Here is a 16,244-nt window from a genome sequence, read left to right as displayed (position 1 = left end):
ACCTAGGATCCCTAGAGAGGAACGGGCATGCAAAATCTTCCCAACAGTGGAGGTAGAAAATGAGCTGCATGCACTCCTTAGATGTAGAGCATACACTCACATTAGAGAAGGATATGAGGGCAACAGAGACAGTTTGAAAAATCTGCTGAAGCAGCCAGCCAAAAAGCTAGGGAGTTACTTGAAGGAGGTTTTGGAACATCGTAACAAGGTATTGGGACTAGCACACGAGCTAGCCCAATAGGTACTCAATACGTAAAAGGTTCTAATATTTTCTTTCACTAGATGTAAGGGATCACTGTTAGTTGACAGCGATCACCAGTCCCATAAGTCCTGAAGGGTCTCATAGTGGACTTTGATACAACCATATCATATCATATCATATCATATCATCTCTCTCTCTCTCACTTCTGCACGTGCACCAATCTCATATTGTTATCATTTGCCATCGGTGGCGAGGGACCAAGAGAGGGCTGAGCGAACGCACTTGTGAGGGCATTGCAACGTACAGTACACCTCGAGGGAGCTGTTCATGAACTGCTGCTGTGAGTTTTACTGCTGCAAGCAGAGGATGATCTAAGCAGCACTTGAGGGTGGCTTCTTTGTGCAGTTTGCACACACAGTGCACAGTACACAGAGTCGGCTACATGTCCTACAGGTGGCCTGATCTGTTTTGAGGCAGCAAGAGTCTAGTGTGTTGAGGCAGTCCTTCCACGGCAGATCCAAGGGTCGGCCACATGTCTAGTGGTTGGCACCCTGTTGAGGAGTAAACAGTACATGGCGTGGACAGGAAAAGGGGTCAGCAGCAAGGTGGCGCAGGGTATTGATTCGGCCGATATCCCACCCACCCTTACCTGCATTAAGCGTGGATGAAACCATCGTCTGTGTCTTGTCTAAGATCGTATAGATCCAGGTGAGTTTGTTTTTGTTGCTAGGATCAGCAACAGAGGTGCGAGGATTGGATAAGCTTGACGGCTCGAACGATGCCCATTGGAAGCTCAACATGAAGATATAGTGTTGGAGGGTACGCATAGCACAAGACTGATAGAATAGCCTAGGAGCTGACACAGTGTGTGTGGTGAGTGGAATTACAAACTTCATAAACTTATGTGCTTCAAATAGATGTGCAGACTCATCAATAGACAATGATCCAGCCAGATATAGAAGCTACCAAAAGTATATATATTTCTGTCCAAAACTATGGACACAATACAAAGAGAGATAGATCCAAAGTTCCACCAAAGTGTGGTCCTTTGATCTTACCACCACGTACTTCTACTATTGGCCGGATATCTCTAGAACTTGAGCCCGCGTGCTCCACCTCTAGTGTGTGTAGACTCTCTGTCCAGATCTCAGCTCCTTGCTGCCCTTGTAGACAGCCTAGGGTTCAGCCCTGTGTAGAGCTAAGTCTGCAGCACTTTTGCTCTTCCTTTGCCTCCTGGATGTAGGACCAAGGAAGGGGCTTTGGCTGCTCCTTCTGCTCCCTTGTGTGCTGACTTGCTGGATGCAAAACTGAGGCTCAATGGCCTCCCTTATATAGGGCCCAAGGCCCCTTGAAATGGCCCACTGGCAGCCTCATTCTGGCCGACCAGTCTGCCATAAAACCTGCCCCCACCAGCCCTTTATCTTGGGCTGTGGGCAGCTCCTCTTGGGCTGTGTGTCTGCTGCATTTAAGTCGGGGCCCAGCCCCCTTGCTTTGTGTGGCAGCTGACTGGCTGGCCCCTTCCACGTCCCCCTATTTTGGGGCTGTGTGCTGGGCCTTATGGCTGACCAGCCAGCTCTTTGGCCCTATAAAGGGCAGGGTGCTGCCCACTGCAGCCCCTCCCTTTCCTTGCCATCTGCTGTGCTGTTGCCAGGCCTTGCTGGACACCCGCCCCCGCCTTATAGGCGCCTTCACATATGGTATCCCCTGCCATATCTGCTGCTCCGAATCCGCCTTCTCCAAGCCAGATCCCTCTTCCTGAGTGCATAGCTATCTGCTCCTGTCTTTCAGCTCCATCTGTCGCAGCCGTCACGACTCCTTCTCTTGTGAGGTGCTGCCCATGTGGCAGCCCCCCCCCCCCCCCGATCGTGACCCGGAGCCCGTGACCCGACAGCTCAGACAGAGGGTCGACACACAGATCACACTTGGAGACATCCCCTCCTTGTTTAGAGTTGGAGCCCGACCGACGGGGGTCACAGTAGCCCTGGTTAGACGCAGAGCTATGATCAGGAGACGTGCCAGGACCGCACCTCTGAGTGGCCGACAGCACTCTATTGCCGACTTCGTGCCTCCACTGCCTCATCCATCCTGATATCTTGCTGTTGCTGGGGATGATGATGATATTGATGATGATGCTGTAGTCGACCATCGACATGACTATGTTGTACTTAGGACTTAGGACTGCCATTTTGCATTTTGCATTTTGCATTGGTATGGACGCTCGTTTAGTAGCTCCACTACCACAGCTCGTTGTATCAGGATTTTCACAGTCTCATAGACCCATCGGTCTTCCGAAGACTTTAATAAACTTTCTTTCTTTCTTTTCTTTCTCTCTCTCTCTCTCTCTCTCTCTCTTCTTTGGGCATCTCCTGCCCTGGGTCTCCCTCCCCCACGCGCTCCTCATTTGGGGGCTTACAGATGGGGAGGTGACCTTTCCAACATATGGTTCATCCATAAGGGCTTGTGGGAGGGCTATCAAATGAGCCTGAGCATCCCAAGAGTTCTATCCAATGGGATGCTGATCGGGAGGATGAGTTTCAGGAGGATTGGGACTCTCTCCAGACCCTAGTGAGTGTATTTGAGGTATGGTCTAAGGTAGAGGACCTCTATGCCAGGGATTCGGCGATGCATGCTGTCACCTTGTAGGGACAGTTGCACAATCTCGAGTTCCCCAAAGGGAGTTCCATGCAACCATTCTTGATGTAGGGCAAAGTCTTCCATGATTAGTTGCAGGCCATGGGTGTTGCCCTCACAATAAGTCAGCTAGTGGCACTCATTCTCACCAAGCTTCCTCTGGATTACGACATGGTTGCCCAAGCGTTGAGGTGCTAGGTCACCACGAGTCATCTAGACTTTGATGATCTATGTTCCTTTCTTTTGGAGCAGTTCTAGTTTCCCAAGGGAAACTTAGGATCATTCCAAGTGGCACTTCAAGTGGAGGTGAAGCACTTTTGACAACACATAAGAAAAAGCGGAGCAATTGTTATAAATGCAGCAAAAGAGGGCATTTGACCAGAGAGATTCAGTGCTAAGGCAAAACTAACGAGCATGACTATGGGTTGGACTCTTCTTCTCAGTCTAGTGGTTCCAAGGCAGTTGTTGCCAAGAATCTCTAGATTACTCTGGACTTCTAGCACTAGTTCCGGGTCCCCCCATGAGTCACATCCACAGAGGGCATATGGGATGGACTGCGGGGTGATAAATCCCGATCGTTTGAAAGTTTGGCAGTTCTGTGGAGCTATGGACCACATGAGTTTGTTGCAGAGACTATGGACACCATGTGTACCGGAGTTTGTTGTTCAAAGTTCTTGTTCTTGATTTGTTCAGCGGAGGATACAGGCCATGCTGTGTTCTACAAGTCATTATATTCCACTCGGAACTTAGTGCTGATTGGCATGGGAAATCACAACGGAGGACATCTCATTTGCTGTTCGAGGTGGCATTATGGTTCGAGGATCTAGGCTATTTGGTGCTCTCTTTGAGGTGAATCTAGTAGGTGCGCTACTGGAGGGTCCATGGTTGCATCTTCATCAGCTTGCTTCTTCAGATTCTTGTGCTCACCATGAGTTGTAGAGAGGGTGTTAAAGTATGGCGTCTCATAGTGAAAGAGGGCTTCTATGTGAGTGTGCTTGCCCACAAAAGTATAGCATTAGGTAGGCCTGGTAGGCTAGGTTAGGCAGTGGCCGATGGCCTTGGGTAATGGCTGGGTAGGGGCCCAGTTTGGGCTCCCCAGCTGATCGGGCTAGCCGACCTGATTGGTTGGGTTAACCTAAACCAACCCGACCCTGCTTGGGTCCGGTCAGCCGACCTATGGGTTGTGTCATGGCCGACCACCTGGTTGGTTTATCTGGCCAGCCCACGAGGCTGGCGGAGGCCTATAAAAGCCCCCCCTCCATTCTTCATTCCATGTCTCACACTTGTCAGTTATTGAAGGATGCTCTTCCTCATGACCAGCCCATTGGCTGTGGATTGTTCCCTGGATCTGGATATACAGTTGCTATACTCTCTCTCTCTCTCTCTCTCTCTCTCTCTCTCTCTCCACACGCTTCCGCACGTGCACCACTCTCACAAGAAGTGCAGGAATTTCATGTGGAATAAGAGTAGCAGCAGACAGAGAACTTACCAGTGAATTCACATAGGTTATGGGGTAGATTTTGGTTCGTGATTGGCTGATCAGTATGGCACAGCAGTAGATGATTGTTTTGCAGGATGGAACATGGGTGAACCAGAGGAGAAATCCAATGGCAATCTCATTGAAGGCAGGTGGTGATTCACAGTAGGGAATTTGGGCTGTAGGCTGAAAGGCAAGGATGAAAAGATAGAGAGCTTTGGAAAAAAGCCCAACCCAGAATCAGGGTTAGGGAGCTTTTGGAAAAGCTAGAAAGCCTTTAGAAAGCTCAACCCCAAATCAAGACTGATTTTGGTAGCTTTTAGGAACCTGCTTCCCACAGAAATGAAAGAGCCTAGAGCTCTATAAAACCAGTGATCCGTTGAGTACAACCACAAGCAATTGGACTGGAACAAAGCGCTGCCTGTCTCCATCCTCAACCATTGATTTCGAACCCTGAAGACCAGTGATAGGAATTCGGATCTGTCGGCTGCTGAAAAGACCTCTTTTCAAGTGCGAATTGAAGCTGATATCCCCTCAGAACTACAGCAACTGTCCGGGATTTGTTTGGGACTGCTTTGGCCTCTACGAAGCCCTTCTCTCCCTCTCTTCTCTCAGCAGCTTCCTTTGCGCAGCATGATAGTGATGATGTAGAGGATTACTTTGATATGACATGTAGCATTTAGCCTTTTGCTTTTTTGCATGGGTGTTGATACTCCGTTAGTAGCTCCACCCTTTCAGCTTGCTTGTACCAGGTTTCTCACAGTCTCATAGACCCAATTGGTCTTCCGAAGACTTTAATAAACTCTCTCTCTCTCTCTCTCTCTCTCTTTCCCACATCTACTTGCTGAATTCACTCTCTCTCTCTCTCTGCTCTCTCACCTCTCGTCTATGATGGCTGAAGGCACTCGTGCATGGCCGTTGCTTTGGTTGCGAACAAAAGGGGCATGTGCGAGGGCAAAGCTTGAAATGTAAGGCAAAGACGGCTACTTTGACTGAAGTCAAAGTCAATACTATCTCTTTTATTCATACCACAATATCCTTGCAAGCATGGTTGTAACTTCACCATGAATGTATTTAAACCCAATGATCTCATACGTATATACAAGACGATAATGTGTAGGACAATGCACATTTTGGTTGACTCTTGGGAGTTCTCATATGTTCATGAACGCTAAACTTGTGCACATGTTGGGGGTTCCAATGCAGCTGTGTGACCATGTTTATGAGGTAGACATGACAGCAGGAAAGCAAATATGGGATCGTCTATTCAGAATTACTCTGAAGCCGTAGATTTCGTGCTTATGAATTCAGATAGAGCGGATGTAATTCTATGGAAAGAATGGCTGCACAAGCTAAATGTCCAGACTGACTGGCAGAGTCATAACTTAATCCAAGGGAGTACCCTATCTATTGGAGGATGATTTTGATGTCTAGCTCTGCCCTCATGTAAAGCTCTGTGGAAGTAATAAATATGATGGCAACTTCTGATTATGATTGTACCTATGTGTTTCATGTACTTTTTCATCTAAGGTTAATAATGTGAATGAATCTGCTAAAATTAAATTCATGGGAACATGTGCAATATGAAATTTAAATAAAATTTGCTGATATATTTCCTTTGGAGTTACCGCTTGGTTTACCACCGAGTAGGATGGTAGATCATTGGATATAGTTAGTTCTAGGGGCTCAGCCTATAAGCATGGCACCTTATAGGATATATCAGATGGAAGAGGCGAGATATCCCATCAGTTGCTGCAATATCTAAGCTTTGGATAGATTAGGAAAAGTAAATCTACCTGGGGTGCTCCAATGCTTTTAAAGCACTCAAAGGATGGAAGTTGGAGGATGTGCATAAACTATAGAAGGTTGAACAAAGTTACAATGAAGAAAGGGCGTATGACTTGATTGATACATTGCAGGGATTTGCCTATCTTACAAATCATATTGGCTACCAGCAGATATGCATAGTTGAGGAAGACCTATGTAAGACGGGATTCCAGTCTAGGTATGGCCATTATGAATTTTTGGTACTCCCTTTTGGACTCACGCATGCTCCTACACCTTTCAGTGGATGATGACTGATTTCTTTCCTGAAATTTTTTGGGTATCCTTAGATGATATTATGGTATACAGCCATTCTCTCGACGAGCATGTTGAGCATCACCGCATTGTGTTAGCGACAACAAGGCTTGAGAAGCTGTTTGCAAAGGGAGTCTAAGAGCAAGTTCTTTCGTAGGGAACTCTTGTATCTTGGACATAAAATTTTCTGGGAGGGCATGAGCATTGACCAAAAGGTGTTCGATTGGTGTGTTCCTCAGAGAGTAAGGTAACTTCAGGTGTCTCCACTGTCTTCCTTATAAAGCTAGGATTCACTGTCTTATGAAGTCCATGAGGGATCATTCAAAGCTAACCGTTGCTTCGACAAACCTCCTCAAGGGACATGGACTTAGTCCAATAGTTGAATGATGAACTTGAAGATGCTTTTCAAACTCTCAAGTTTAAGGGAAGCCTTACCAGATTCCAGCCGACCATTTGTGGTCGAGATTGATGCTAGTGATTTCCGGTAGGCCTTACTTTATTCCAAGAGGATCGAGCTGTAGCTTTTGAGACATGATACCCAGGTTCGGTGGCCGACCCAGGAGAAGGAATTATATGTGGTCATTTACACATTGAAAACTTGGAGATATTATCTATATAAAGTTGGATTTGTTGTATTGACGGACCATGAGTCTATCAAATACATATGTGATATGCTTGAGTTGAGGGGAAGGAAGGCATGGTGGGCTGACCTTATGCAAGACTTCAACATGGAAATGAGAAATCAAAAGGGTAGTTTGAATAAAATTATTCAAGTAGATGCAGGTAAAGATTTCTTGTAGGATATGCAAGAAATGCTAGTGATTGCACGAGAATCTATCAGACTTATCCGAGATAGAGCACGATTCTATGTTGATAGATGACGTTCGCCTAGTGAGTTTTATGAGGGAATGCAGATATACTTGCAAATACCAAAGGATTCAAAAAACGTTATGGACGGGGTTGGTAGAAAAGTCAATCCTTAGGTACTGTGGACCCTTCTTGATCTTGGAAAAGATCGATGAGGTTGCATATAAACTAGAATTTGCTCCATGTGTACAAGTTCTTGGTCTTGCATGTTAGCAGACTGAAAGAGGCTCTAGGGGCTGGAGATAGTCTTGTCTCGCCCAAGAACTTATAGACGTTGAGGATTTGATCTTTGTTCTACATGAACCTGAAAGAGTTATCGATCTCAGGGAAGGAAACACAGGATTAGGTTAATTCTAGAGTTCAAAGTTCAGTGGAAGGAACGTAGGATTCAATTGTTAGTTTGCAAAAGGAAGAACATTATGCACCTGGATGCTAATCCTCGGGTTAGTGGGCAATACTGCAGGGTTAGGGGGCCCTAGGATTAAGGGAAGCAGGCAAACGTGGGGCTAGAGGAATTAGAACAATATCATAGGGCTAGTTGGCTATATTTAGCCAATACTATCGGGATGGCATTCAATGTGTTGACACCACTGGGAGGTCCGGTTTGGACACGAGCATAGACTCCTATCTTCTACTTGGTGGATCACGAGATACTAGGTTGAAGGTTCCTAGTGGCTGGTTCCAATGTTATGGGACGTGGTAGCTGTGGGCATAGCCTTGTGGGAGTTAGATCTCTAGCCCATGTGCTTGGGGGTGACTGGGAGATGAGTCGCTTGCTGATCTTTATTTGGTTTTGCCGATTATGTTTGGACTGTGTTTAGGGTTAGATTGTGGGATGCATCATCTTGCACCTGCAAAGGCCTACCTTCTTCTAGCCTCCTTTATGTGCTGCCTGTGAAGCCTCTTCTGTAGCAGCCTACCACTTGGGTACTGTGCATTCTTGTATAGCCACCAGACAGCTGATCCATGTGCCTTGTGGATGCTCTAGAAAACCCTACAGATATCGCCCTATGGCGTGAACCTCCTGTCCTATTCTTGTTGCATGCTGCTCACAGGTTTTGCTTTCTTTTTGAGCTTGTGCCACCTCTAACACTGGACTTGGCAGCCTACATGGCAGGCTACAGTGCTGCCATGTGGCTGTTTCCCATTTCCCTCCATCTAGGTTTATCCATGTTGTATCCATACGTGATGCTCACACAATAGTCTCTCATGCCCCCAAATCCTGTCTTGGTGGGTGCTTACAGGTGGAACATTTGACCCTTATTTCCAACAACCCCTCTCATTGTCACATTGTGGGCCCTCAATGACCCAAAGACATATATACTCCCTTTTCTCCCCGTCAAGCTCTTAAGAGCGTGTTGAGAAATGTGTTGAAATCAAGTTCTGATACCAACATATTGTTTGCTTCCATGTTTAGCTCCTTGCAACTCGCCGGTACATAGGTACAACCACAACATCCTCCAATGGCATTGCCATATGTCGTCATGAATATGTCTGGCTCACCATACAACTTAGGTACAATCTCTAGACTCTAGGTACTTCCATTTCTCCTCGTCTGAATCTGGGAACCATCCAAGGCACCAAGTCCCCTTGGTGTGTTCAACCCTGTTATGCATGCAACCTGCATAACATACATCTAGAAACCTTGAAATCTCTGCAGGTTGTCTCCAGACACAAGCTCTAAGTGAGCTGCTCTGAGGTTCAGGCCTAAGCCAGCCAAGATACAACAGATCCTTGGTATCACCTGTAAGGACCAACTCCGTAGAGCTACCCATACCATCAAGGTCCTCCAATCAACAGAAAGCCCAAGTGCCTTTGTTAAGAAAGCTCCTCCTGTAAGTGTCTGAAAGTTTTTCACCCTTGAACCTAACCATTGAGTGCCGAGCATACTATTTATTGTAATCATCACATAAATACAACGAGATTACATACCCATTAGTTTGTTGCTTGCTATCAAAACAAGCCAAGTACCTCAGTGATGTATTCATATTAGCACATTTGTGAGTTTCGGAGGCAATACTCTAGTTAGTGCAAGTTACCAACTCAAAATCCATCTCAAAGTGGCCTTCGTCTTCCTCATCCTCTATGACAGATCCAGCCTTGTCCTCATCATCCTCTGGGTAACTTGGATTTTCTGACCATTGCTCTATATTGGATATGAGCAACACGTACTCTCCTCATCATCCTTTGGGGAACTTGGATTCTCTGACAATTGCTCTATATATTGGATATGAGCACTGTCATACCTGGATCTATACATCTTGTTAAGGTGCTAGAAGTTGTAGTTACCATGTACGAGCTGAATCTTTTGGGACTTTCCCTCTTGCTTTCTCTTGTGATCAGCCTTTTTCTTCCGGCAATCTCCTGCCATATGTCCAGGTATGTAGCAATAACAGCACTTTCTTTTCTTCTTCTTATCTCCTTGAGAGTCTCCATCCTTGGAAGTGTCCTTTTTGTTACCGGGCTTGCCTTTCCCTGGCTTGCCCTTCTCTTTACCTTTGGTAATGACATTGAACACTTTCTTGCTGCCATCATCCTCGCGTAGTCTCTGCCTGGCGTCCTCCTGGAGCCACAAGGGACCAAGCTTCTTGAGGGTCAACGGCTTTGATCTTCTCCAGCTGTCAAGGTTGTCACTAATGCATTGAAGCTTCTTGGCAGTTTACTTGAAAGTGTATACGTGATTGGGATGCGGACTCTGAGTCACAGAAAGTTGAAAACGTGGGTGGAGATCAAGCAAGCTACAGTATATTCCCTTCACATCGTATCTCACACCAAGGACAAGAAGTGGAGACTGCATATAACACACTTTTATGACTTACCTTTCCCTACATTCTGTATTCATATTTATCAAGAGGCCCATGGTCCAATTTGCATAGTAGAGAATCCTATCTTTGTTTTCTTAATTTTGGAGGGTATAGCTTCCATTTCTGAGCCTAGAGGTTGTATTGATGTTTAAATAATTTACAAGTGTGCTGCAAAGTATCTTATCCCTGTCTTTTTGGATTTTACAACAGGGTATTTCCACTTATACCCCTCGCCTGCTTGCAATTGACTCACGAGGTAATACTGGTCTGGGTTCTAAAATGTTGATGCTTAGGACTCCTGTTTGTATGCTTATTGGCTATAAGACACCTGTAGGTGAGTAGAATGAATTATGAAAGACATTGCTGAAGGCTTCACGTCACTGGATGATGTGGGTTTTCAAAAATGCAGGAAGCTTTGGAGCAGTGAAAGCAGGCGGGTCTCTGTATGAGGATCGTCCATCTGCTGAAACCTCAGCAGTGACTACTTGGTAAGATTAATGCCTGGCTATTTTGGCCATTTCAGAATTGGAAAAGCTATTTGTTTGGGTTTAGTGTTCTGAGCTGTAAGATGGCCTTAGCTATTGCTTGGGCTTAGTGTCCTGAACTGTCGGATGGCCTTTCTTGATCTCCATATCAACATTATCTAATGCCGTTGAGAAGCTGATAGGCCAACTAGCTACTTGCTAAAATTGGTGTTTCCCACACGAATATTGCAATAGTGATACTGTCATGGGCATGCTTCATCCCCATGGACATGTAATTGGTCTACAGAAAGGCTGGGTTGGCATGCCCTGCAGGTGAACAGCCACATAGGCTGTCATGTCAGCCAATTACAGAAGGGTACAGCAGGCTGCCATGTAGGCAGCAGCTGCATGCAATCTGCCGTGTCATCAGTTAGCAGATTGCCATGACTGCACAGTTGGCTGACATCAGCAGGCAGCCACATCTAGTATGCAGTTACCATTTGGCATTAATCCAGAAATACTCTATGAAGATGGCCAGTTGCGCCCAGTCTTGCATTTTTGCACCTCACATATATGAATGCACATGTGGTATACCTCTCTCAGTTTCGGCAAGTTTGTATGTTTCCGCATTCCGTTGATTAGCATGTTTGGACTAGTGAGAATAGAGCTTCAAAATCACGTGAAGATGGCCTGCATTCACACATGCATGAATGCACGTGTGTACCCCTCTCATTTTAAGTTAGTTCTTATGTTTCCACATACAGTTGATTAGCATGTGGACTCATGAGACAATAACATAGCTTGTCTAGTACACAGGCATTTAGAGCTCCACTGATTATGCTAGGCTGCCATGTGTTGTGTATAGATTAATCCCATAAGCATTAGTGCATTGATGCCCAGATCTAGGATTATTATGGGACCCAATGTAATATCATCTTGGAACAACATGCTCTGATTTGCATCACTCTGAGATCACTCAATCCAACAAGGGCTCTTATCCCTTTTCTCTCTCCCTCTCCCCTCTTCTCTTCACAAGGCAGGTGATCCCATGGACCTGAGCAACTACAGGACTATCATGATTGGACATGTGATGTCCAAGATCTATGCAGCTGTATTGGATGCATCGGTCAGCCTGTTTGCAGAGATGAGAGGGCTCAGAGCAGAGGGTCAGGCCAGTTTCAGGCGAGACCATGGGACTATGAATCACATACTCACTTTCAGGAGTGTCATTGAGGAGGTCAGATCACGGAAGGAGAGGGTATATTGTTGCTTTGGTGGTACCAAAGTGATTTTGCCATATTGTTGGAATTGCCATGCTGTATGCGTTTGCATAATTGTTCTGGGAGATATGGCCATGTCAAACACCTTGTTACGTGTTTGATCTGTATTGCAGCGATACTGTTAGATTATAGTTCAGATTTGAGCTGGATTATTTTGGTAGGATCGCCTCAGCTAGCTTTATTAGCCCCTTCAATTGCATGGCCATTGTATTGGCTGAGTACTCTTTGAATTTTGGGTTCCAATGATGTATGCAGTGCTGCAGGAATTGGCGCCAGTGTGCATTACCTGAGAATCTTTAAGGATTTTCAAATAAACCAATCTTATCACATTTGTGTATCTTCCACCCACAACAAGTATAGCATCACTAAGGGTCACCAATGCCATAGGCCTCTTCTCCACATCAAGAAGCCCCCACCTCCTTCAAACTCACCAAGCCACTCCATGTGGCCACATGACTATCCTCCTACACCCACAAGAACCTTTTGAATTCTTTCTCAAGGATCCTCCAATGTGTAGAAACATACATAAGCCATTAGGATATGCCTAAGTGCGATATCCGGCCTCACACCCCAACTTGGCATTTTATGCCTCTCACTATACTTGTCCAAACCACTATTATTGGCACAAAACTGTGCTCTATCCGGAGCACCTTTTGTGCTTTCCCTTGCAAACTGCAACATTATCTTGTTGCTGTTGCAACCAATCAGAAGGTGAGCTCACCTTGATGTTCTGTAGGCCAACTACCCAAGGGGCTCTATGCTGGTATCCATAAATCAGCATGAAAGGACTGTTTTGGGTTGGTGAGTGCTTACCACTATTGTAAGCAAACTCAAGCAATGGAAGGCAATCTTCTCAATCACCATGCCTTCGGGAGACATAAGCTCTCAACATGTCTTCCAAATTCTAATTGACCTGCTTAGTCTTTCGATCCGACTCTGGACGATCAGCCAAATTCATGCTGAGCTGAGTGTCCAATATCTTGAGCACAGCTTGCTAGAAATGCCTAAGTAAACTTAGCATCTTTGTCACTGACTGACTATTTCAGCCAGTAATGCCATATAGGCTAAACCCTCAACAAATAAATGAGCAACTTGTGTGGCTACAATTGTCTCTCTCATAGGTATGAATCTAGCCAATTTGGTAAGGTTCTCAACAATTATCCATATTATATCATGCCCATGAGAGGTTTGTGGTGAACCTACCACAAAATCCATGGAAATACTTCGCTATTTATTTTCAGTTATTTCCAATGGGTGCAACAATCCATCTCATCTAAAACGCTCAGCTTTATAGACTTGGCAGTGTTGATAGTTTTGAACGTATAGTTCGATGTCAACCTTAAGATTAGGTCAAAAGAAGGTTCTTTTGACTAGATCCAAAGTTCTTTGTACCCCCAAATGTCCAGAATTGGGATCGCCGTGGCATCCAAACAAGATACGCCGTCTCATATGTCACCCTAGGTGCCCAGACCTCGCCCTTTCGGAAAAGCAGACCATTTCAAATGGAGTACTGGCGTACTTTACTACCAAGAGGGGCATTCCCAGCTTGTACTTTTTTTTTTTTCAAAGAAAGGAACCTTCTATTAATGCTTGAAAGATTTCATACAAGACAGCAGCCCCGAAGGTGCTGAGTATGGAAAGAACTGGAAAAGGTGAAAGAAACCGGCTTGTTCCGGAGAAACCCAGCTCATTGCCTAGGGGATATTTGGAACTAGGGCTAACAACCAGGTGGAGGGACTATACAGCCAGCGAATCCCTCGCGGAGTGAAGATGTAGAAAACACTTGTAGGCCAAGCCTTGTAGAAACAAGCACGCTTCTCGATAGTCGCCTTGGAGCCTGGAGTCCCGTGCTCCCAAGTGGACCGTAGAGTGTAAATGATATCTAGCCATATGGCAACTAGGGTAGTCGCGGGTGGAACCGGGTGCTCACCCATCACAAGACTGTAGCGAGCCACCCAAATGTTCCAAGCCGTGATGCTGGCTACCACCTCTCAAACACTGTCGTCCTTAGGAGGAGGAGCTAGACTCCTTAGGAGGAGGAGCTAGACTGTCAGGGGAGACTGCTGCCTCGTGGAGTGCAATCCTTCGGATGCTCTGACCCTGTATCCGGTAGGTTGGGGAGATCTCATCAATCTGAAACACGTGTCCTCCCTCTGTGAAGCAAGCCACCATCCCTTAGGTGAAGTCTCTATGAAGACTCTGCATACGTGTCATGATCTTGAGGGCTCCCATCCAGATCCTCGTTGCGCTACGATAGCTCCACACGCAATGCGGGATAGTCTCCAGGACACCATCGGAGCAACAATGGCACTGTCCCTCCACTCTCATTTGCTCCAACCACGGTCCGATGGGCAAGCCTCCTTGGGTGGCCAGCCAGAAGAAGTAAGAGATCTTCCTCGGCTGCAAGTTGGACCACAACCGCATCCAAAACTTGGAGTGCACATCCCGGGGCACTCTCTGGGTCACCCAATGTCTCTCTCTCAGGGGTCCACCTCGACGAGTCCATCTGAAGCCTCCTACCAATCTGTGTGGTGTAGGAAAAGAATGGCACCTCATCCACCTTCTCAGCTAGGCCGCCCTTGGAGGGATAGAACCCAGTGGACCTCTCTGAGGGGTCTACCCTCCCACAACCAAAGGCGCCATCTGGAGGTGTCTTGCTTTGAGACTCTGGGAGGGTCAATGTCCCAGTCCTTTCCTAAACGTCCCACCACTCTGATCATCTGCCAGCTCCCATACATCTCAGGGTCACTCTCAGTGAGTGGCTGAAGTAGGCCTCCAGGTCCTACAGGAAAGAAGCCGGGTGCTTTCTTCCGTGCTGCATCAATATCCTCAAGGGAACACTAGTACGGGAAAACTGCCCCAACCCATCTGCTGTCTCTACAAATGTGAAGTCCTTCCCACTAGGACTCCGGAATGGCTAAGTCAATCTCGCCCATCCACTACCCTGCCCTGCCCCTCGCAGAGGCGCTAGGGCGTCAAGCCTCGCCTCTGTCTCCATACATAGTCTGCTCCAGCGGCCAAAGGACCCTACTGGACCACTGTCCCACTGTGCCCAACCAATGTGAGTCCGCTGTCCGAGCATATGTCCCTCCTGATCCCTTATCTCTGGGTGCCACAAAAGGGGTTGGTGCTCAAACTCCTCTCTGCATCTGGGCGGAGCACGGATGAGACCCCCTACCAATCTCTGCCATATCTTGTGGAGACTCCTCATCAGGGGGGAGCCCTTCCCCGTGAGTGGGGCCTCTGAGAAGATCCATCTGTGTGAAGGCTGCCACTGTCTTCCAGTGCGTGGGGTGTTCCTTAGAAGCCCTCGCTGTAAGAGGAGCTTCCAAGGCTTTGCACCTGGGGTGAGGCCATGGACCGCCAACTTGCTGAGAAGGGCCCTACTCTGCGTCTCCGGATCAATGACACCCAAGCCTCCCAGTGCCTGCGGCATGATCACCGTCTGCCAAGCTACTCAGGCCCTAGTGTTCCTCGTGCTGTCTGAGCCTACCTAAAGAAGTTCCGTACTAACCATTGGAGCTGCCCAATGCATCCTTTGTGAAAGCACCAGCAGGAGGCGATATACCAGGCCGTGGCAAGAAGGACTTGGTTTGCCACTAAGGCGCGACCTGCTAGGGAGAGTTTCACGGAGCTCCAATAGAGAAGCTTGCGCCGAACACTCTCCAGGATCGGGGCAATAGGTCACCCGTCGGGTGACACTATCGGTCTCACCTAAGGTACCGCTTGCTGATGGTACGTGTGCCATGAGACTTTTGGATTAGTGTACTAGTCACTGTAAGTTTTTGTTCATATATATATCTATAATATGGATGGTTATCTTGAGCTTTACCGAGCCATATGTTGTATATATTTGCTGATGTTTCTGACTCAAGTACAAATTTGAACAGGTACCTGTAATCTTGGTAGAGTCTGCCACTCAGTATTTTGATGTTTCTGATTTTTGTACTTGTAGCATATTGCTCTTTCATGGCATCAATTCATCATGATAGGCAATAGAAATTGCTGAAACCTGTGGTTTCTTGGATATGGCATCAGGCAGTGGCCTTTTGGATAGTGCATCAGCAACTACAATTTTATTGCCAGGCAGATGCACAATTTGAAAATGAAACATAGAGAGAAAATTGGCCTAGCGCATGTGCTTCTCAGATAATTTTCTATGTGTGAGAAAATATCTGTCTGCATATAAAAGTCAGTGCTCAACAAGTAGTGCTTCCACTGTGACAAGGCATGAATTACAACAAGCATCTTCTTTCATAAATCTAAAAATTCATTGCGGCAGCCTGCAACACCCTGCTCTTATCCTTCCATCCTTGCATAAGTATTAAGAACTCCACTGGTGTTCCCACATGCATCACACTGGACATCAAAGGGTTTTCACAAATTTGGCAAGATTAACACAGGATTGGAGCAAAGCTTTTCTTTCAGTTCTTCCAAAGC

The 16,244-nt window shown here is 46.5% G+C and overlaps 1 protein-coding gene across 3 annotated transcripts in view; it reads left to right on the top strand.

Moving 5' to 3' along the window:
• Positions 1 to 16,244, top strand: part of LOC147898549 (plasma membrane, autoregulation-binding site, misato segment II, myosin-like, tubulin/FtsZ protein) — a 35,395-nt gene that overhangs the window by 6,617 nt on the left and 12,534 nt on the right. For all 3 annotated transcript variants that reach the window (XM_087378984.1, XM_087378985.1, XM_087378983.1), the window contains 2 exons: positions 10,271 to 10,316; positions 10,470 to 10,548. In XM_087378984.1, the coding sequence (XP_087235110.1) occupies positions 10,271 to 10,316; positions 10,470 to 10,548 (125 nt within the window). The remainder of the gene's footprint in view (positions 1 to 10,270; positions 10,317 to 10,469; positions 10,549 to 16,244) is intronic.

The sequence above is a fragment of the Dipteris shenzhenensis genome, chromosome 9 (genome assembly GCF_047967505.1).
Source record: "Dipteris shenzhenensis isolate YYH24624 ecotype China chromosome 9, Dip_SZ_1.0, whole genome shotgun sequence".
Lineage (NCBI taxonomy): Eukaryota > Viridiplantae > Streptophyta > Polypodiopsida > Gleicheniales > Dipteridaceae > Dipteris > Dipteris shenzhenensis.
The sequence above is the reverse complement of the archived record's forward strand: the minus strand, read 5'-3'. Positions and strand labels throughout refer to the sequence as shown.